This window comes from Salvelinus alpinus, chromosome 3, assembly GCF_045679555.1.
Source record: "Salvelinus alpinus chromosome 3, SLU_Salpinus.1, whole genome shotgun sequence".
Taxonomy (NCBI): Eukaryota; Metazoa; Chordata; class Actinopteri; order Salmoniformes; family Salmonidae; genus Salvelinus; species Salvelinus alpinus.
The window spans coordinates 61,802,904-61,826,772 of record NC_092088.1 but is presented as its reverse complement, the minus strand read 5'-3'; the positions used below and the strand labels follow the sequence as shown (position 1 = coordinate 61,826,772).

At 42.0% G+C, this 23,869-nt stretch overlaps 1 protein-coding gene across 1 annotated transcript in view; it reads right to left on the bottom strand.

The window, feature by feature from the left end:
• LOC139571071 (PDZ domain-containing protein 7-like) overlaps window positions 1-23,869 on the bottom strand; it is a 52,196-nt gene that overhangs the window by 19,138 nt on the left and 9,189 nt on the right. Inside the window, exon 7 of the mRNA XM_071393588.1 lies at window positions 18,400-18,915. Within this exon, the coding sequence (XP_071249689.1) occupies window positions 18,400-18,915 (516 nt within the window). The remainder of the gene's footprint in view (window positions 1-18,399; window positions 18,916-23,869) is intronic.

Genomic DNA, 23,869 nt, shown 5'->3' with positions numbered 1-23,869 from the left:
TACTGAGTGAATGTGGGAAAGTGCGTCTGTTATTCTATATGTATGCAGCAAGACTATAGAATCTATAGGGACCATAGCATTTATGACTACATAAACTTCTAAGATTATAGACACTGAGAGACTATAGAGACGTGAGACTATAGATACTATAAAGAGCATAGGTACTGTAGAGACTATGGCGACTGTAGAGACTATGGAAGAACCGTGGTAGTGATACATATGACAGACTTAGAGAGAAGACTACAGCGAGAGCAAGTAACGGTACCATGGAAAGCCCCGCTGACAGCTGTCTGTAGGCATTTATAAGAGAAGTGTCTACAATACGTGTTCTGCAGTGACTAACAATAGCACAAGGTGCTATTCTATATGTATAGGAGATACATATGGTGCATAGGAAGTAACGACAAGAGAATAATTGAAGAGGTACATGGAGTAATAAGGGAGATTACTGAGTGTGTTTGGGAATAGTACTAAGTGAAAGTTGTGTGAGTGTGAAAGGGCGTGTTAAGCTGATTGAAATTTGGATAACAAGAGGAGTGAAATTAGGATAATAAAGGGATTGGAATTTGAATAAATAAGACTATTAAGTACTGAGTGAATGGAAGCTGTCAGGGGACTAGCTTGGGTGTGAAAGAGGTAATATGGGGGATTACTGTGCGTGTCTGAATAAGTACTCCAACCAGTTCTGTTAGCTGAGTCCAATCTATTACGTTATCTACGGTTATTATAAATGTATAGGAAGTAGCGGCAAGCTAGTCTTAGGAGAAGGCTAAAGTGAGGGCAGGAGGCTCCACTGACAATTGTCTGTAGGCATTTATAAGAGAAGTGTCTATGTGGTCGAGAAACCATAAGGAACCGTTGACGATACATATAGTGAACACCACCGCCCATCAATCTACATGTAGTGAGCACTGACACGAGAAGCCATTGAAAAGTTTGAGAGGGCAACAGCTGAGATGGATAAGGGCTGGAAACAATGAAGTTCATTGATGCCCACGGACACTGACATTTCCTCGAGAACATGATATGTGTACCTCTCGGGCTGCTGCGCTGTGATCGTTGTAGGTGGTGTGGATGTGAATAACTAAAGATGTATAATGATAAATAGGGATTCTGTATGGAGATACGAAAGAAGAGAGTATTATTTCTGAATATGCTGTTAAATGGAACACTAGAGTGAATATTTAAACCCCTGTATGACTGGAACACTGGTGTAGAGGAATTTGTGATGTAACACAAATGTATAATGGGTTACTAGAGATAAAGTAACATAATATTGATTAGAATGGGTTACTGGAGATGATGAAGTAACAATATTAATAATAATAATCAACTTGCACACCCACACGTAGATGTACGTAAGTGGTGTAAAGTAAAAGGTATTCTGAGAAATGTTCAGGGTGGTCCCATTACAGATCATGTGATAAAGATAAGGTTAAAGCATTGTATGGGACTTAACTTACCCGTAACCAATAAAACTATAAACTATTATGAGATTTTCACCACCCTGGTAATACATTTTGAAATAAACCCCATACCCTGTATTTTATAAATCACATGTTAATCTTGAAATAATGGACATTTAATAAGTATGAAACAGAAAGTGCGATCAGAGTGTATTAGATTGAGAAGGTCTTCCTATTGGGAAGGTAGTCCAAGTTGAGGGAAACAGATATGAAGACTAGTGAAAGTAACAAAGTGAATGGTAATTGGCTTTCAGATTGCACTCTAATAATGCAATGTCTTAGTAATTTGAAGAAGTAAATGTTTTAATACAAGGTCACATGACGAACAGAAGGATGGAGCATTGGGACTGATATTAAATTAGAGGCCGCTGTCTGGTGTTTGGGTTAGAGATAAGCTTCCTGTGGAACAATAGATAGCCACCAGTACACACTGAACTCAAACAGGCTGTAAGGGACACAGTGGAGAAATTTGTGACAGAGGTATGAATAATTAATTGAATAAGACACGTTTTTGACAATTTCCAATTATTATTACTCAGTTCTACAGTTTGGGTAGCACCAGTGGTTTAAGTAAGAAGGTAATTTCATCAAAAACAATCATCTGTTTCCATTACATAGAACTGTGTCCATTGATTTAAGTAAGTAATGTCATCTAAAACAATAATCTGTTTCCATTACATGGAACTGTGTCCAGTATAAGTAGTTCCAAGTAAATGTTTTAGTAATGAATATTGAGCTGATAAGCCTGCACCAACCTTTTGAAGGTCCTAGCAGGTTTCATATTTTGACTAGTTTATGTCCCAGGGACAGTTTGTACAGAACTGTATGTGAATGCAACAGGTCAAAATGACAATGATTACAAGAGAGGAGCTCTGAGACTGTTTACTTTAAAAAGGTGCCTATTCAGCTTGACGGGACACTGTATCATCTGATGTGTCTGAAGTATAATTCTGTATGCGCATGGGTTTATCAAGACTTCCTGCACAAGATGCAGTAAACTCGATTAAGATGTTTATTTTCTTTCTTCCAGAACGTATGGAATGTCCACTACCAAGTCTTTTTTAAATATGTTTTCCAATGGTTCTGTGTCTTTCCCTTTGAGGGGCTTCCTGAGGCAGGTGCCTTAGGAGAGCAGTTATTGAGACTGTACTGTGCAGTGTAAAGGTGCCCGAATCCAGCTGTTGAGGGAGCTCCCAAATTAAGTAAGGCATGGCCATTTAGTTTGTTTTTACCCTACAATTTTTACCGCACACACGCCAGCACCCACCCACACACAACCCACCTTCATAAGGAATGTACTGAAAAACCCAATGTAAATCAGGTACACAAAATGTTTGAAATATCTTTAAATGATGTTTGAGGTACAGGGAAACAAACAATCACTTAATGGGCTTGAATGATCTCTGACCTCTGTTCTGACTTCCTGGTGAGACCTGATCACCCTCGCTAGAAAGACTAGCGACATTGGCTGAGATTTAAATGGGCTATGTAAACACTAGAAAATTAGGAAGAAGTTTAGAATTTATCAACAGTCCTGTGTGTGATTCGGGAACGAGAGAAAGAGAGAGAGTGAGCGCTGCCCCTGAATATGGGACACCTGTCTCTAGTCTTTTTTACTGTTCCTTGAATTACCATATGGGATACAATTAAGTTAAGATGGAGTCATCAAGGGTTGTAATTCTAATTGTATTTGTTATTTTGATTTAACAGGCAGTGTTGTTTTTTGGGGATGCATGAATCACGATGTGAGTCCAAAGGGGGCATTACCAGTCCCCTGGGGGCCTTTGGTAAATATGCAAATAGATTTTGTTCACATGCCTGCCTATAAAAAGAAGAAATATGTTGGTAGTGGTTGACAGTTACTCAAAATAGATTTAAGTTTTCCCCATCTCAAGTGATATATGAAGTATATCGAGTGATATATGAAGAAGTGTATTGCTGTTGTTTTGTTTACTTTGTTTTTGTCTTGCTTCAATAAAAAATCGCACCAGATTGGGTCTGCTGGATAGTTGTGATGTATCCCTAAGGATTAGCCCTCTGACTTCCTCACCCTGTAACTCTGCAGTGAGATTGCCATGATAGGGGAGTATAAGCCAATTTTGAGAAAATAAATTGTTTTAACTGTGTGTTGGTTTTCTCTTTGACATTTGTCTTAGACATTTGTATTAATAATATTGGTAGTAGTAATAATTTGTCATACAGTGAAAAATGTGTCATAAAGTAAATAATTTGTCTGGATTTCCTGAATCAGAAATGCCTTAAACTAAACTGTTGTTCTGGTCTGTCCTCTCTCGAGTTTATGCTGAATGTGACCACAGATGGTATTTAGATGCATGGAAGGGATAAATCGTCCGAGAACAGTGTGAACCTCACCCCCTCTAACCGGCTGAAGTAATTGCGACAATGGCGTTCACTATAGTCCTTACTTCTACCGTGAGACCTGAGTCCGTGCCAGCAGCCAGTACACCGCATCCACTCAAAGCTATCAACTGCCTTTTATCTCATGCCTCTCATGCCACATGAGTCCAAGTGGAGTGAGCATGGAGAGAGATCTCCTCCAAACCTCTCTCATGCTGCTGGTGTACTAGTAGGAAAATGAACAAGACATAATGGACTGTAAAGGACAGTGGCGGCTCAGGTGAGAGAAATTCGGGACATTATCAAGGGCCATCCACTTTTAACATGTGCCATTGGGACGAACTGAAACGGCAGAAGAATGAGTGCCGGGAGAGAGGGGGGTGGACAACTGTGCCCTTAACTGATTTTGAGGTATCGGGATTACTGTGGAGTGGAGGTCTGCACGCTGCAAAATCTATAGTACTTTAGACCAGAAATGCATTGAGATACCGATCTGTCATTAACATGACACTCGCGACAAAAGCTCCAGCAGAAATGTCATTGCCAGAATCCATCAATGAAATTGTGTAATGAAGCATATGTGTAACTGTATGAAGCAAATGTGTTAAGCCATGGTTTTACAAGAAGAATTGTACAACCCAGAATGAAGGGTTTGAAATGATGAAGTGTCTGGTTTTATGTGTTGATTTCCCTTACTTAAAAGTATAGAACCGTATGATAGAAGCTATAAGCTAAGGTTTACCTATAAAATGTAATGATAATTATCACATATTGAGTGATAAGAGGGGGGAATCTGACGGAAAATGCTTTGTTTGTGCTTTTCTAATAACCAATTTCTGTGTTCATGCAAGTGACAAATCCTCACTATCAGTATCTGGAATTTGGCAGTATGCCCAGACCCTTGTTTTGAGAACGAAGCAGTTTCAAGGTCTCAGTTTAGAGAGAAGAATGACCCAGTATGGTCAGTCACATGAATGAAGCAAACATTGATGAATAGGGCTGTTGCGGTGACCGTATTGCCGCCACACTGGTGGTCACGAGTCATGAAGGCAGTCAAATTCCATGTAGTCACGGTAATTAGGCTTCTCCAAGCTCTGATGCTGCTGCTGGTCACTTCTTAGGGCTAGGGGGCAGTATCCTGAATTTCCGCCTGACTGATGTGCCCAAAGTAAACTGCCTGTTACTCAGGCCCAGAAGCCAGGATATGCATGTAATTGGTAGCATTGGATAGAAAACACTCTGACGTTTCTAAAACTGTTAAAACAATGTCTGAGACTATAACAGAATTGATAGGGCATGCGGAAATCCCAAGAAAATCCGACCAGAATTAGTTAATTCAGCTCCCAGGCTCTTATTATGGAAACCTTTTGGAAACCCCTATGTCCGTCACCCAAATTGCAATTCCTATGGCTTCCACGAGATGTCAACAGTCAAGGTTATTCAAGGTATCAGGGTTCTTTTTTGAAAAACTAACAAGTATTTGGTGTTTTTGTTGGAAGAGCACCTGGACCAAATCAGTCTTTCGGCGTGCGAGGGAGAAGGCGTGTGCTTACAAATGTTCCTTTCCTATTGAACATAGTACTTTCTGTGTTAAATATTACAGTTTATTTACATTTTAGACTACCTGAGGATTAAATAGAAATGTTGTTCGACTTGTTTGGACGAAGTTTACCGGTAGCTTTTTGGACTCCTTTGTCTGCATTTTGAACGAGTGGATTACTGAAATCAATGGCGCCAACTAAACTGACTTTTTGGCATATAAAGAAGAATTTTATTGAACAAAAGAGGAAGATCTTCAAAGGTAAGTGATTTATTTAATCGCTATTTGTGATTTTGTGAAGCCTGTGCTGGTTGAAAAATATCTTGATGTGGGGCACTGTCCTCAGATAATCGCATGGTATGCTTTCGCCGTGAAGCCTTTTTGAAATCTGACAATGCAGCTGGATTAACAAGAACATAAGCTTTTAAATGATATAAGATGTTCATGAATGTTTAATATTACAAAAAATTATATTAATTGCGCGCCCTCCAATTTCCCCCGGATGTTGTCGGCTTCAATCCCGCTAGCGGGACACCTACCCCCAAGATTAATAGCCTACCAAACCTTCTAACTGCCTGGTCCTCAGCACTCTATTGTCCCTCTAATCACTCTGACGTCAATGCAAATGTAATTGGAAATCTAATCAAACACTTCATGAGAGCCCATGAGCTCATGTTGCACAACATTTCTATAGGCTATGCATTTGCGCGAGAAAACAGAGTGATGGCATCTACTAAAAAGCTTTCTATAGGCTAGGTCTACTGTATTTATTTCTCACCTTTCCTAATATTAAGCACATTGCTTATATTTACAACAGGAGTTTAGCCTACCGTCCTCCATTCGATATATTCAAGTGCATAGATTACATTTATTTTTTCCCGCTGCCCGTTTCGATGCAGGTGCATGATAATGGTCCATTCTGAATCAAAACAAATTTTACACATATTATTTAGTATATGTAAAGACAAGATTAAATCAGGAATAGTCTGATGGGTGACAATATTAGCCTATCACTTGTGAATGATATATTATCACTTGTGAATGATGCCAAGCATAAGAAACAATGCTTTTTCCCCCAACTTTTTCAATTCATAGTAGCACACCTCATGTAGCCTAGCTGATAGGCCTATATGGTTTTGACAAGGTTTGTATCACAACTGAAGTGGGCAAATAACTTCTTAATATAATAAAGCTCATTAATCCGCTTTACAAGTGGTGTAGAGAAAACTGGCATATATAAGCAGCGCTTGAGTAAAGTTTGGGGAAGATCATTTTCATCACAAAAATGCACCTTTATAATAAAAGCATTACATGCATAATTGCTTTTGCGGTCACTTTTGATAATTGTGTTTTCAGCTAATGGAACATTCCGCTTATAGCCTACTAACATGTGCGCATTGCTGTGCTTATAATGTGAAGAATTACCCTAATAGTTTGGAAACATTTCAAGCTAAATGTTCTGATCTGTTATGTCCGGCACATTGCATAAAGCGTTTTTTAAAATGCTTTTTTTATGCTAGTGGTTGTATTAATTTAGGATCTATCGCATCCCACAACTGTCCCAGACTATGTTAGCCTTCATTTCTCAGAACAAGAATAGACTGATGAGTTTCAGAAGAAAGTTCTTTGTTTCTGGCTATTTTGAGCCTGTAATCGAACCCACAAATGCTGATGCTCCAGATACTCAACTAGTCTAAAGAAGGCCAGTTTTATTGCTTCTTTAATCAGAACAACATGTTTCAGCTGTATTAACATAATTACAAAATGGTTTTCTAATGGTCAATTAGCCTTTTTTGGCTAAGCTAACACAACGTGTCATTGGAACACAGGAGTGATGGTTGCTGATAATGGGCCTCTGTACGCCTACTGTACGTAGATATTTCATTTAAAAAATCTGCCGTTTCCAGCTACAATAGTCATTTACAACATTAACAATGTCTACACTGTATTTCTGATCAATTTCATGTTATTTTAAATGGACAATTTTTTTGCTTTTCTTTCAAAAACAAGGACATTTCTATGTGACCCTAAACTTTGAACGGTAGTATAAATATATGGACGAGCAATGTCAGATCAGCACAGACCTAAGATACAGTAGAACAGAATACAGTATATACATATAAGATGAGTAATGCAAAATATGTAAACATTATTAAAGTGACTAGTGTTCCATTTATTAAAGTGGCCAGTGACTTCAAGTCTATGTATGTAGGCAGCAGCCTCTAATGTGTTATTGATGGCTATTTAACAGTCTGATGGCCTTGAGATAGAAGCTGTTTTTCAGTCTCTTGGTCCCAGCTTTGATGCACCTGTACTGACCTCACCTTCTGGATAATAGAGGGGTGAACAGGCAGTGGCTCGGGTGGTTGTTGTCCTTGATGATTTTTTGGGCCTTCCTGTGACATTGAGTCTGTAGGTGTCCTGGAGTGCAGGTAGTTTGCCCCCAGTGATGTTTTGGACAGACCCCACCACCCTCTGCAGAGCCCTGTGGTTGTGGGCGGTGCAGTTGTCGTACCAGGTGGCGATACAGCCCAACAGGATGCTCTCAATTGTGCATCTGTAAATGTTTGAGAGAGTTTTAGGTGACACGCCTAATTTCTTCAGCATCCTGAGGTTGAAGAGGCGCTGTTGCGCCTTCTTCACCACACTGTCTGTGTGGGTGGACCATTTAGGTTTGTCAGTGATGTGTATGCCGAGGAACTTGAAGCTTTTCCCCTTCTCCACTGCAGTCCCGTCAATGTGGATAAGGGGGGTGCTCCCTCTGCTGTTTCCTGAAGTCCACGATCATCTCTTTTGTTTTGTTGACGTTGAGCGTGAGGTTGTTTTCCTGGCACCACACTCCCAGAGCCCTCACCTCCTCCCTGTAGGCTGTCTCATCATTGTTGGTAAACAAGCCCCTACTGTTGTGTCGTCTGCAAACTTGATGATTGAGTTGGAGGCTTGCGTGGCCACGCAGTCATGGGTGAACAGGGAGTACATGAGGGGGCTGAGCACGCACCCTTGTTGGGCCCCAGTGTTGAGGATTAGCGAAGTGGACGTGTTTCCTACCTTCACCACATAGGGGTGGCCCGTCAGGAAGTCCAGGACTCAGTTGCACAGGGTGGGGTTCAGACCCAGGGCCTTGAGTTTAATGATGAGCTTGGAGGGTACTATGGAGTTGAATGCTGAGCTATAGTCAATGAACATCATTCTTACATAGGTATTCCTCTTGTCCAGATGGGATAGGGCAGTTTGCATTGCTTCGTCTGTGGATCTATTGGGGCGGTTAGCAAATTGAAGTGGGTCTAGGGTGGCCGGTAAGCTAGAGGTATATGATCCTTGACTAGTCTCTCAAAGCACTTCATGATGACGGAAGTGAGTGCTTGGGGGCAATAGTCATTTAGTTCAGTTACCTTAGCTTTCTTGGGTACAGGAACAATGGTGGACATCTTGATGTCTGTGGGGACAGCAGACTGGGGTACGGAGAGATTGAATATGTCGGTAAACACACCAGCTAGCTGGTCTGCGCATGCTCTGAGGATGCGGCCAGGCATGCCGTCTGGGCCGGCAGCCTTGCGAGGGTTAACACGCTTAAATGTCTTACTCACGTCGGCCACGGAGATGGAGAGCCCACAGTCCTTGGTAGCAGGCCGCGTTGGTGGCACTGTGTTATCCTCAAAGCGGGCGAAGAAGGTGTTTAGCTTGTCCGGAAACAAGACGTCGGTGTCCGTGACATGGCTGGTTTTTCTTTTGTAGTCCGTGATTGTCTGTAGACCCTGCCACATACAACTCATGTCTGAGCCGTTGAATTGCGTCTCCACTTTGTCTCTATACTGACGCTTTGCCTGTTTGATTGCCTTGCGGAGGGAATAACTACACTGTTTTTAATCAGCCATATTCCCAGTCCACTTGCCATGGTTAAGTGTGGTGGTTTGCACGTTCAGTTTTGCGTGAATTTTGCCATCTATCTACGGTTTCTGGTTAGGGTAGGTTTTAATAGGATACAACATCTCCTATACACTTCCTGATAAACTCAGTCACCGTATCAGTATATTCGTCAATGTTATTCTCGGAGACTACCTGGAACATATCCCAGTCTGCATGATCAAAACAATCTTGAAGCGTGGATTCCGATTGGTCAGACCAGCATTGAATAGTCCTCATCACGGGTACTTCTTGTTTGAGTTTCTGCAGTGGTGGGCCGTCAGGGCCTGCAAGGCCTTCTCTGCTGGCCTAAACATCATCAGAATATATATTTTTTTTAAATATATTTTCCCACAAATATGTATTAAATTATTCCCCAGAGTAAGAGTTATACTCTTCATTTCATAGCTTTCCTCTTGGTTGCACTGCTTCCAGCCCCAGGTTGAGATTTGGAGGGCTGGTCTTTATGTTAGATCTTTTATCCAATCATATTCAGCCATCATGTGTTGCCAGGGGTCTAAAATCTGCCCTCAGGCCTTCAGAATCAACAGTGTGGGCGCTTGTAGCTTAAAGTGAATGGAAATTAAAATTTTGTGTCAACCAATCAGCTTTAGAGTTGGCTATTGTACGCCTGCTGGTTGGCTCCAGTGTTACACAGGAGCCAGCTAGCAGGCGTAGTGCGTCCACGTCTTTTGATTGGATTACCAATATTGAGAGGCAGGTCCTATGGGCAGGTCTATGCAGATCTAGGAAACTGAATTTGATAAACGAATTAATTCGCGTTCTACTAAGCTGTTTTTTCAACCCACAATGGCGGAAGGAGGAGAAGATATCGATTTGGTCGAGGATATAATTATAACGCCATTCTCAAGACGAACTTTTCAAGAAAAGTTAGACATTGTAAGGAGAGGTCGCCCGACGCCACAAAGCCTGTCACAGGCGGGAAAGGGGTTCGTTCGCTCGCCACTTTCAAAGTTTCAACTACGAGCGCTGTCAATTGCTCACAGGCTCCGAGAAGCACTGCAAACTGTACTGCTGGGAATGCCTATTATTTGCAAGTGATCGATTTGGTGTTTGGAGCCACACTGGCTTTGCAAACTTGAGTTGTCTGTTAAACACTGTTTACCCAAAAATGTCAATTTGTCAATTTCAAGGTGACGCAACGCCTGGTTATACTGCGTTTCTGTCTAAATGTATAGTGTCTAGAGCCATGGCATAATGATGGTAATAAGAGGTGGATTAATTCGGGTGGGACTGTGTAGTACCTCACTGAAGGCCTAGGCCCCAGGCCCACGGCACGCCACTGAGTTTCTGCCTATGGGAATGGAGGAGCAAAATGGAGTCGTGGTCAGATTTGACGAAAGGAGGGCAGGGAAGGGCCTTGTAGGCATCCCGGAAGTTGGAGTAGCAATGGTTGAGTGTTTCCAGTACACTGTTAATAAAGAATAATCAATTAGGCCCTAATATATGGATTTCACATGACTGGGCAGGGGCGCATAGACCCACCTTCTTCGGTCCCAGGTCCACCCACTGGGGAGCCAGGCCCAGCCAATCAGAATTCGGTTTTCCCCACAAAATAGATTTTTTTCATTAGCTGTCCGGGTGGCTGCAGACGATCCCACAGGTAAAGAAGCCGGATGTGGAGGTCCTGGGCTAGCGTGGTTACACTAGTCTGCGGTTCTGAGGTTGGTTGGAAGTACTGCCAAATTCTCTAAAACGACATTGGAGGTGTCTTGTGGTAGAGAAATGAACATTCAATTCTCTGGCAACAGCTCTGGTGGACATTCCTGCAGTCAGCATTTAAAATGCACATTCCCTGAAAACATCTGTGGCATTGTGTTCTGTGACAAAACTGCACATTTTAGAGTGGCCTCCTATTGTCCCCACCACAAGGTGCACCTGTGTAATGATCATGCTATTTAATCAGCTTCTTGATATGCCACACCTGTCAGGTGGATGGATTATCTTGGCAAAGGAGAAATACTCACTAACAGGGATGTAAACAAATGTGTGCACAAATTTTTGAAATTTTTGTGCGTTTTTGTGCATTTGGAACATTTCTGAGATCTTTAATTTCAGCTAATGAAACATGGGACAAACACTTTACATGTTGTGTTTATATTTTTGTTCAGTATGCTGTAGGATAGATGGGAGATATCAGGCGACTCCTAACAGTTAGGAAGAGTTATGACATGAAGGCTCTGGTATCAAATGAGTGGTTAAGGAGCAGAACAATTTCACTTGTTAAAGCTGCACATTTTTGGGAAACCCAACTAAATTGACATAGAAATGTGAGTTATATATCTGTCATTCTCGTTGAAAGCCAGTCTAAGAAGAAGTACAGTGCATTCAGAAAGTATTCCAACCCCTTCCCTTTTCGAAATTGAACTACTGAATCCTGTTTCCATTAATCATCCTTGAGATGTTTCTACAACTTGATTGAAGTCCACCTGTGGTAAATTAAATTGATTGGACATGATTTGGAAAGGCACACACCTGTCTATATAAGGTCCCACATTTGACAGTGCATGTCAGAGAAAAAACAAAGCCATGAGGTCGAAGAGCACCGAGCCCGGATTGTGTCGAGGCACAGATCTGGGGAAGGGTACCAACACATTTCTGCAGCATTGAAGGTCCCCAAGAACACAGCGGCCTCCATCATTCTGGAATGGAGGAAGTTTGGAACCACCAAGACTCTTCTTAGAGCTGGCCGCCAGGCCAAACTGAGAAATCAGGGGAGAAGGGCCTTGGTCAGGGAGGTGACCTCAGCCTGGGGCGAAGGTTCACCTTCCAACAGGACAACGACCCTAAGCACACTGCCAAGACAACGCAGGAGTGGCTTTGGGACAAGTCTCTGAATGTCCTTGAGTGGCCCAGCCATAGCCCAGAACCCGATCGAACATCTCTGGAGTGACCTGAAAATAGCTGTGCAGCAACGCTCCCCATCCAACCTGACAGAGCTTGAGAGGATCTACAGAGAAGAATGGGAGAAAGTGCCCAAATACAGGTGTGCCAAGCTTGTAGAGTCATACCCAAGAAGACTCTAGGCTGTAATCGCTGCCAAAGGTGCTTCAACGAAGTACTGAGTAAAGGGTCTGAATACTCATGTAAATACGATAAATAAAATTTAAAAAATACATTTGCAAAAAATTCTACAAACCTGTTTTTGTTTTGTCATTATGGTTTATTGTGTGTAGATTGATGAGAAAAAAACAAATTTTTATCCATTTTAGAATAAGGCTGTAACGTAACAAAATGTGGATAAAGTCAATAGGTCTGAATACTTTCCGAATGCACTGTAGATCTGTTATATGTGTGCTATTTCTATGCTTCCCGTTCTTAAATTTAGTTTTTGCATCTTTCAAAATGCTGAAAATACAATATTTTTGGTTGTTGACAATATACTTCACAGCGGTTTAGAATGTACATTGATTCTCTACACTACACATTGCTTATTTAGTCACATAAACTGAAATTAGGTGAACTTTTAGAATTTTAGCAACCCTCCCTTAAAATCTGGTCCCAATTCCGAAGTCACTTTATCCTTAAACAAGCAAGCGGCTGCTCTCCATTAACATTTAATCATCTCTTCCCAGCGTCACAGATTGACACGACATTCCAGTTCTGGCACAGGAGCGGTCTGGTGTTATTTTTGTGACCTATTTGTTGATAACACGTTGGTCTCATTCGATACTCTGAGGGTTGACCGTAATATTCCCAATACCCAACACATTTTTAGATACCTTTAAACTCACAGCTTTGCCAAAAAAAGATTTAGATTCATTTACACTCGAGCCTACTAAGTGTCCAGCCGAGAGGTGCTTAGATCTTAACCCTTATCTGAAGGGCGCAATCTCGAGATTATACAACATAATACAGAACATTAATCCGCATTTCTTTTCAAGTACAAAATCTGCATGGGAGCAAGACATAGGTGGCGAGCTACCCGATGATATATGGCAACAAAGTATTGAGTGTACCCACACATCATCATTTTGAATAAGGCATGGGCTTATTCAGTTTAAGGTTTTGCACCGTCTCCATTACTCAAATGACAGATTGGCAAAAATATACCCAAATGTTGACCCCAAGTGTTTGAGATGCAGCGACTGTGGGACACACGTTTTGGTCATGCCAATCTTTGAGTGGCCTCTGGGACCCCATTTTTGAGACATTCTCACATATGTGTAATACAACTGTTAGCCCCAACCTAGTCACTGACATTTTTGGGGAACTTCCTCTAGACCAGAATGCTACCACGCCACTCTGCTAGCTCGCCGCCTTGTCCTCTTTCACTGGAAGACTGCAAAGCCGCCCTCCTTTATGCAGTGGGTTAAGGAGGTGATGTCATCTCTGCCTCTGGAGAAGGTTAGGTACACTGTGCATGGGTCCCGACAAAAGTTAGACTTAATCTGGTCCCCATTAATACAATATGTGGCGAGCCTGCCTTTTACTTAGTGTAACTTGCATAGTTTGGTAAGCAAGTCATGTCTGTTCTAGTGGTCATTTGTGCTGATAATCTTTATTGAACTTTTTTCCCCCATCGTTTTTGTTTCTATTACTGTTAGTTTCTGTTTTTCTTTCCTATTTAACTTACTTTTATAGATGCCTTGATGGGTGGGTGGTTGGGAGGGAGGAAGGGAGTGAGGGAGGGAGGGGATGGATGGATGGATGGGAGAATGAGGGGTTGCGGTTGTACTGTTTTTGTTGTTATATCTGAAAATTGATAAATAAAGTAAAAAATCTAAAATATACATTTTAGCAACCAGGAAATGGCGGCACGATTTCTGCATATTCACCTTTAAAGTAAATTGACTAAATTAAATCAAATACTACCATGTGAAAAGCCCATTTGTTACAAGTAATCTCTTTGTCTTTGTTAAATGGGTCTTTGTTAAATGCTTTGCTTGTGGATGTACCTTTGCCAGATTGAGGTTCACAGAGAAAAATGACAAAAATAATTGTATGTGTTTGTTATTTCAAAGTATAATTCATTAGACTTTGCATGGTTCTATGCTCACACTGGCCAATACAAGTGGATGATACACTCTTCAGTAAGAGGTTAAAGACTGTTCATCTCTCATCCAGTCACATTCTCTGCCCTCTCCAGTAAATCATTCCTAGTAGACAAGAACCCGGTAATATTGATGTATTGTACACAGATGGTTACATTCACTGTTATTTTGAAACCTCTGCCGCAGTCATCTGGATAACATTAACAAAAGTATGACTCTGGGTGCATCTCAATAGTCTGAAGTGACTTTCTTTGTGTCCTTTCCCTCATCTGCATAAAGTAGCCATCGGGTAAAATCAAATACAGTGGGGAGAACAAGTATTTGATACACTGCCGATTTTGCAGGTTTTCCTACTTACAAAGCATGTAGAGGTGTGTAATTTTTATCATAGGTACACTTCAACTGTGAGAGACGGAATCTAAAACAAACATCCAGAAAATCACATTGTATGATTTTTAAGTAATTAATTAACATTTTATTGCATGACATAAGTATTTGATACATCAGAAAAGCAGAACTTAATATTTGGTACAGAAACCTTTGTTTGCAATTACAGAGATCAGACGTTTCCTGTAGTTCTTGACCAGGTTTGCACACACTGCAGCAGGGATTTTGGCCCACTCCTCCATACAGACCTTCTCCAGATCCTTCAGGTTTCGGGGCTGTCGCTGGGCAATACGGACTTTCAGCTCCCTCCAAAGATTTTCTATTGGGTTCAGGTCTGGAGACTGGCTAGGCCACTCCAGGACCTTGAGATGCTTCTTACGGAGCCACTCCTTAGTTGCCCTGGCTGTGTGTTTTGGGTCGTTGTCATTCTGGAAGACCCAGCCACGACCCATCTTCAATGCTCTTACTGAGGGAAGGAGGTTGTTGGCCAAGATCTCGCGATACATGGCCCCATCCATCCTCCCCTCAATACGGTGCAGTCGTCCTGTCCCCTTTGCAGAAAAGCAGCCCCAAAGAATGATGTTTCCACCTCCATGCTTCACAGTTGGGATGGTGTTCTTGGGGTTGTACTCATCCTTCTTCTTCCTCCAAACACAGCGAGTGGAGTTTAGACCAAAAAGCTCTATTTTTGTCTCATCAGACCACATGACCTTCTCCCATTCCTCCTCTGGATCATCCAGATGGTCATTGGCAAACTTCAGACGGGCCTGGACATGCGCTGGCTTGAGCAGGGGGACCTTGCGTGCGCTGCAGGATTTTAATCCATGACGGCGTAGTGTGTTACTAATGGTTTTCTTTGAGACTGTGGTCCCAGCTCTCTTCAGGTCATTGACCAGGTCCTGCCGTGTAGTTCTGGGCTGATCCCTCACCTTCCTCATGATCATTGATGCCCCACGAGGTGAGATCTTGCATGGAGCCCCAGACCGAGGGTGATTGACCGTCATCTTGAACTTCTTCCATTTTCTAATAATTGCGCCAACAGTTGTTGCCTTCTCACCAAGCTGCTTGCCTATTGTCCTGTAGCCCATCCCAGCCTTGTGCAGGTCTACAATTTTATCCCTGATGTCCTTACACAGCTCTCTGGTCTTGGCCATTGTGGAGAGGTTGGAGTCTGTTTGATTGAGTGTGTGGACAGGTGTCTTTTATACAGGTAACGAGTTCAAACAGGTGCAGTTAATACAGGTAATGAGTGGAGAACAGGAGGGCGTCGTAAAGAAAAACTAACAGGTCTGTGAGAGCCGGAAATCTTACTGGTTGGTAGGTGATCAAATACTTATGTCATGCAATAAAATACAAATTAATTACTTAAAAATCATACAATGTGATTTTCTGGATTTTTGTTTTAGATTCCGTCTCTCACAGTTGAAGTGTACCTATGATAAAAATTACAGACCTCTAAATGCTTTATAAGTAGGAAAACCTGCAAAATCGGCAGTGTATCAAATACTTGTTCTCCCCACTGTACCTGTTACTGTACAGTCGTGGCCAAAAGTTTTGAGAATGACACAAATATAAATTTTCACAAAGTCTGCTGCCTCAGTTTGTATGATGGCAATTTGCATATACTCCAGAATGTTATGAAGAGTGATCAGATGAATTGCAATTCATTGCAAAGTCCCTCTTTGCCATGCAAATGAACTGAATCCCCAAAAAACATTTCCACTGCATTTCAGCCCTGCCACAAAAGGACCAGCTGACATCATGTCAGTGATTCTCTCGTTAACACAGGTGTGAGTGTTGACGAGGATAAGGCTGGTGATCTCTCCGTCATGCTGATTGAGTTCGAATAACAGACTGTAAGCTTCAAAAGGAGGGTGGTGCTTGGAATCATTGTTCTTCCTCTGTCAATCATGGTTACCTGCAAGGAAACACGAACCGTCATCATTGCTTTGCACAAAAAGGGCTTCACAGGCAAGGATATTGCACCTAAATCAACCATTTATCGGATCATCAAGAACTTCAAGGAGAGCGGTTCAATTGTTGTTAAGATGGCTTCAGGGCGCCCAAGAAAGTCCAGCAAGCACCAGGACTGTCTCCTAAAGTTGATTCAGCTGCGGGATCGGGGCACCACCAGTACAGAGCTTGCTCAGGAATGACAGCAGGCAGGTGTGAGTGCATCTACACGCACAGTGAGGCAAAGACTTTTAGAGGATGGCCTGGTGTCAAGAAGGGCAGCAAAGAAGCCACTTCTCTCCAGGAAAAACATCAGGGAAAGACTGATATTCTGCAAAAGGTACAGGGATTGGATTGCTGAGGACTGGGGTAAAGTCATTTTCTCTGATGAATGCCCTTTCCGATTGTTTGGGGCATCCGGAAAAAAGCTTGTCCGGAGAAGACAAGGTGAGTGCTACCATCAGTCCTGTGTCATGCCAACAGTAAAGCATCCTGAGACCATTCATGTGTGGGATTGCTTCTCAGCCAAGGGAGTGGGCTCACTCACAATTTTGCCTAAGAACACAGCCATGAATAAAGAATGGTACCAACACATCCTCCGAGAGCAACTTCTCCCAACCATCCAGGAACAGTTTGGTGACGAACGATGCCTTTTCCAACACGATGGACCACCTTGCCATAAGGCAAAAGTGATAACTAAGTGGCTCGGGGAAGAAAACATTGATATTTTGGCTCCAAGGCCAGGAAACTCCCCAGACCTTAATCCCATTGAGATCTTGTGGTCAATCCTCAAGAGGCGGGTGGACAAACAAAAACCCACAAATTCTGACAAACTCCAAGCATTGATTATGCAAGAATGGGCTGCCATCAGTCAGGATGTGGCCCAGAAGTTAATTGACAACATGCCAGGGCGGATTGCAGAGGTCTTGAAAAAGAAGGGTCAACACTGCAAATATTGACTAATTGCATCAACTTCGTGTAATTGTCAATAAAAGCCTTTGACACTTATGACTTCAGTATTCCATAGTAACATCTGACAAAAATATCTAAAGACACTGAACCAGCAAACTTTGGAAATTAATATTTGTGTCATTCTCAAAACTTTTGGCCACGACTGTCGGTATCACCACCATTTTGCTTTCACCTTTTCTTTGTTTTCAGATCAGTGCAGTTGAAGGAGAGGAGAGCATAGACTATTGAAATGCACCCTCAGACAGTAATGCCTGATTCACACTATTGAGCAAAGTCGAGCTGTGCAATGCTGGCCTGGTTAAGCATACACCATAGTTCTGAAACCATGCTGGAAAGGACAATGTGAAATAAAAATGTCCTGGCCAACACAGTTTGGTTCGGGTTGGCCCTATAGTGTGAAAAAGGCTTCAGTGTTGTTTTCGTTGACTTCCTGGTGAGAGGGAGGGCCAGTGGGGTCGTGTGCAGGTCATCAGACTCCAGCTCAGAGGGGATCTCCCTAAAGCTCAGAGGGCGTATCTCATTACCCAGAGGCACCCACAGCCACAGGCACTGAACTGAACTCTGGGTAACTCTAGTGTGGCGAAGGAGATAGTTGCTCTGGGTTAGGATTAGATATACAGGTATGCCTATTCATGTATCAAAAACAGGAGGGAGGGATACATTCCAAAAACTGTTTTTTGACAACAATGTATTTCCCATTTATGATTCCATGGCCTCTGTTCTCTTAGACCTTTGGATTTCTTGCGGATCATACGCTGTGGACTGGGAACTATTTACATGAACTGATCATAGTTTTGCTCCTCACCTGTAACTGTGATATGGCTCTGGGATCGTCTGATGGGCTTTCTCGGTCTGCTCAGGGCCATAAGCACCGCCGTTTTCGGGGAGTCCTGCGCCACGTCCTGTTCCCCTGGTGACAACATCCCCCCTTTGCCACTTCCCCCATCTCCAGCCCCTCCCCTTTCCACAGGACCCTCTCCTTTCCCCCGAATTGGTGTGTCCTTCAAAATCACAGTGGCGCCTAGCGTCCGGCTTGTTTCCATGGCAACCAGCCTTCCATGAGGCGAGTGGGGTGCGTTAGAGTCCAAGGGGGGGTGTAGGTCAGTCTGCATGGCGGTCTCTGCGGTGCGTTCGGAGCTGCTGGTGCGGCGAGAGCGGTCCTCAGTGGAGATGCAGACGTCCACCATGTCGGAGCCAAAGGCGGGGGGGAAAAGGACCTGGGAGAGACCACTAAGGGAGCTGAGGGGGGTGGAAGACAGGGAGGAGGCCGAGGAGTAAGAGTCAGATCCCTGGGAGGAGGACGGAGGCCCTCCATTGGCCACTGCATGGGGAAGAAGAGGAACTCATTTAGAAACAGTAGCTGGAGATTTGAAAAGTAAATGTATAGTGTTTCAATACCAAAGGACACAATATAATATTCTCTAATGATGCAAAACTTATGTTAAAGACACGTATTGGTAGTTTGATGAAAGTGACCACCAGTGAACCTCATAAGTGGAGTTGAAATCAGAGTTTATTGTGTAATCAGAATGAAGTCATGTTTTCCTCAGTTTTATAGTGTGTCCTCAAATCATCCAACTCTAGTTCCCATCCCACAGTCCACGAGCTGTATACATAACACACATTTTTCACACGATCATAAAGTCTTTGTAGTTGGTACAGACTAACATCTGGCTGAGTTCACTGTTTGTTTATTTGTTTATTTGGATCCCCATAAGCTTTTGCAGAAGCAGCAGCTACTCTTCCTGGGGTCCACAAAAAACACAAAACATGACAAGTAACAAAACACTGATAGACAAGGACAGTCACACACATTTTAAATACAACGATATACAAACAAAGCAACTAAAAAATTATACAAAAAATACAACAACAAAAATGATGTGTGTGTTCGTGTGTTTTTAATCTGTTTTTTCAAGGTACATTTGCTGTTTGCAATCATGGCTCTGTATAAAACTGTGTGTTGCCGGAAATTTGTTTTGGACTTGGGGACTGAGAAGAGACCCCTGGTGGTATGTATTGTGGGGTATGTATGGGTGTCTGAGCTGAATGTTATTTGATTATGCAGACAATCTAGATTTTTCACCACAGTAATATTTCTCATAAAACTAGAAGAGAAGCAGTTAATCTCTCGTCAACCCTCAACCAGAAAAGACTGGCATGCATGTTGTTTATGTTTGTTCTGTATGTGCAGTTAGGGGCTCTGTTTTAAGCAAGCTGCAGCATGGCTAAGTCTTTCTTCGCTGCACTTGACCATATTACTGGACAGTAATCAAGATGGGACAAGACCAGAGCCTAAACAACTAATACAGTTGATTGTTGTGTCAAAAAGCAGAACATATTTTTATAACAGACATACCCCTCCCCATCTTCACAAGAAATTTGTCAATATGACTTGATAATTGACCATCCAATGTTATACACCTAGGAGTTTAGCTTCCTCAACTTGCTCAATGGTCGTACCAGTCTTAAATACCATGTATTCAAGAACAGTTTATTATTAATCACCCACTCTGATACTGACTTTAACTCATTATTTAGAATTTAAGTGAGCTCACTGGCTTTGGGTGCTGACATGTGGAATCTGCATACATAGTCATTCTAGCTTCATGTAAGACCAGTGGCAAATCCTTTGTTAAAATAGAGAAGAGTAATGGCCCAAGGAAACTGCCCACCTGGGACAGTGCACTGTACATATCTTATGTTAGAGAAGCTTCCATTGAAGAACGCTCTCTGGGTTCTATTGGATAAATAACTCTCCAACCATGTGATGGCAGGTGATATAAAGTTTTTTCAATAAAAATGTATGATTAATAACATCAAAGGCTGCGCTGAAATCTAACAATACATCTCCAACTATAATCTTATTATCTATTTCTTTTAACCAATCATCAGTCAGAGTCAGTGCAGTAGAAGTTGAGTGCCCTTCTCTATTTGCATGCTGAAAGTCAGTAGTTAACTTGTTCTCTGAAAAATAGCATTGTATTTGGTCAAACACAATCCTATCCATCAGTTTACTAAGAACAGGCAGCAAACTGATTGGGCGACTGTTAGAGCCAGCAAATGGTGCTTTACTATTTTTAGGCAGTGGAATTACTTTAGCTTCCTTCCACGCCTGTGGCACAAACTCATTTGGGCTTTGGTTAAAGATATAGCAAATAGTAGCGGTAATACAGTCTGCTACCATTTTCAATAGTTTCCAATCACTGTTGTCTATACCTGGTGGCTTATCATTATTGATGGATAACAATAGTTTTTCCACCTCTCCCACACAAACTTGACCAAATTCCAAACAGCAATCCTTCACTTTCATTTTGAGATATTTTATACAAAAATATGATGGTTCACTGTTCAATGTTGTCATTTCACTTCTGAGTTTCCACTTTACTAGTGAAATAGTCATTGAAATGATTGGCAATATCGAAAGGTTTTGTTAAAAATGACCCATCAACTTCAATGAACGATGGAGATTAATTGGGTTTTCTGCCCATGACATCATTTAAGGTACTCCAAAGTATTTTTCCATTGTGTTTTATGTCATTTATCTTTGTTTGGTAATATATGTTTAGTCACAATATTTCTCAATTTACATCATGTCAACCAATCAGCTGAGCAGCCTGACTTCTTTGCCACCTCTTTGGCATAATTGCTTTGAAGCATATTTTTTTTAAATTCATCATCAATCCAGGAAACTCTAATAATTCTCGCAGTTAGGAAACTAACAGGTGCATGCTTGTCAACAATTAGCATTAATACTTGTTTTAATACTTCCAGTGCTGCATCTGGATTCAATTCCTCATACACATGAGACCAATATACATTTTTTACATCTTCAACAAAATAACATTTTCTATGATCTCTTATAAATGACTTTAGGCCCAACCTTTGGCACTTTGGCTTTCCTTATTATTGTCACAATGTTATGGTCACTACAGACAATGCAAACTGATATTGCTTTGGAGCAAGGCTCTGTAGCATTGGTGAAGATCTGATCCAACACTATTGGTATGCACTCTAGTTGGTTGAGTGATAACCTGAGTTATATTACAGGCCTTAGTCACAGTTAGAAGCTTCATCTTGAGAGGACAGCTAGTTGCTAAGCAGTCTATGCTCAGGTCAACCAGAAAATAGACCTCTGTTAACATCACACACATTATCAAGCATTGCACACATATTATTCAAATACTGACTGTTAGCACTTGATGGCCTATAGCAGCACCCCAAAATAAGAAGCTCTAGATGAGGCAGGTGAACTTGCAACCGCAACACTTTAGCAACATTTGACATTAGATCCTCTCTAAGCTTTACAGGAATATGACTCTGAACATATACAGCAACACCTCCACCATGGGCATTCCTGTATTTTCTGTAGATGTTATATCCCTGTATTGCTACTGCTGTATCAAAGGAATTAGTTTCAGAGATGGCCAGTATATGAATGTTATCTGATGTTAGCAAGTTATTTTCTTTCATGAACCTTATTTCTAAGGCTACATATACTAATATGGGCTATTCTTAGCCCTTGCATTGGTAGCTTATTGGAGATAGACATAATATGGAGACAAAATAAAAAAGTGTGTGTGTGTGTGTGTGTGTGTGTGTGTGTGTGTGTGTGTGTGTGTGTGTGTGTGTGTGTGTGTGTGTGTGTGTGTGTGTGTGTGTGTGTGTGTGAGAGAGAGAGAGAGAGAGAGAGAGATGTTGGGCTGGAGCTACTGACCCTGAGGCTTGGATCTCTCATTCCTCCCAGGCTTTTTGGAGGGAGGATGGACAATGAGCTGGTTGTAGCAGATGTAAGCAATGTTCCCATGCTCTCTGACAGCTTTCATAGTTGGGATAAGTTCTTTCTGCCTCTGGCACACAGCTTCAGAGAGGTCCTCGATGATGTTGGTTCCTCTCAAGTTCTTGGCTCTCTCCAGAACAGCCATCGGCCTCAGTCTGTCACCTAGGCTGGTTACATGTTTTCCAGACCTGTGGGCGCGTTCCACCTCAATCTTCGTATGATCCATCGGCAGCTTTTCAGTGATCATTTTTTCGTATTTTCTCCTCAGACTCGGTCAAGCTCTCATGTGAAGACGCTGGTATGTCATTCACAACAATGTTATTCCTCCTGGCTTGTCCCTTTAGATAGTCGTTTTTTCCAGGCGTTGTTAATAATGATTCACAGAGAGAGTGCTGATGTCAGCGAGAGAATTTACAGTTTTTTGTCATCTTGCTGCAAGTTTCTTTCAGGACATCCTCTCCTTGCAAACAATTCTTGAAGGTCCTGGACCTTTCTGGTCAGATCGTCTATTATTTTGTTAGTTGAGTCCATCAGTATTTGGACAAAGCTCTTGAAGCTATTTTCCTATTGTTGTAACAACTGCTTGCAACAAACTCTTTTTGTTTGTTTAAAAGATCCTTCACCTGTGATAGAGAAATACTGTCCCCTCCATGACTCCCACCTTTGGCTTTGGATGCCATGGTAGGATTGCATGCCAATGCAAGATTTAAGCAGCAGCAAACAGCAGGGATTCAGACAGCCACAAGCCTGGGTCAATCTGCTGTCCCAGCCACAAGGGCTAACTGCGTGTGTTCAATCTGTAAAGGAAACCTTGCTAGCTTGAGAGCTAGTTAGCAGCTAGGCTAGCTGCTACGCCAAGCGTCTCTTCAAACTTTTGGTTGGCAGTATCCCTGGACAGATATAGCGGTACCAGCAACTGAGGCTAACCGTGTCACGGGATCAAAAAGTAACCAAACTTTTTCAGAGACTTTCAAAACTTTAAAACAACAAACCGCTGTGTTAGCTAATCCCATTGGCTTTAACTACAGTAAATCCAGAGAATCAATTCAACTACATGAATTATCAGGAAAAATCATATAAAAGCCATAAACAACTCAGTAGCCTTAGATCCCAGCAACCTAAATACACAGAGAGTATGTCCCAAATGGAACCATATTTCTTATATACAGTAGTGCACTACTTTTGACCAGAGCCCTATAGACACTGGTCAAAAGTGCACTAAATAGGGAATAGGATGCCATTTGGGACACAAACCCATCCAGCCACCCAGCCACCAGCACTAATCTGGGGCTATTTTCAGACCCACAGACCCACACATATTAAGCAAAAAGCAGAGGATCAGATCTGGGGACTGAGATGAATACTGCAGAGGGATTTAGTTAAAGTACATGTGATGTAGCCGGTGCTCTACTTTAGATTGACACGTCATGTAATGTCATGTAATGTAGAATCTGGCAGAGTCTTAATTGGAGATTGGGATTCTAGAATTGGTGAA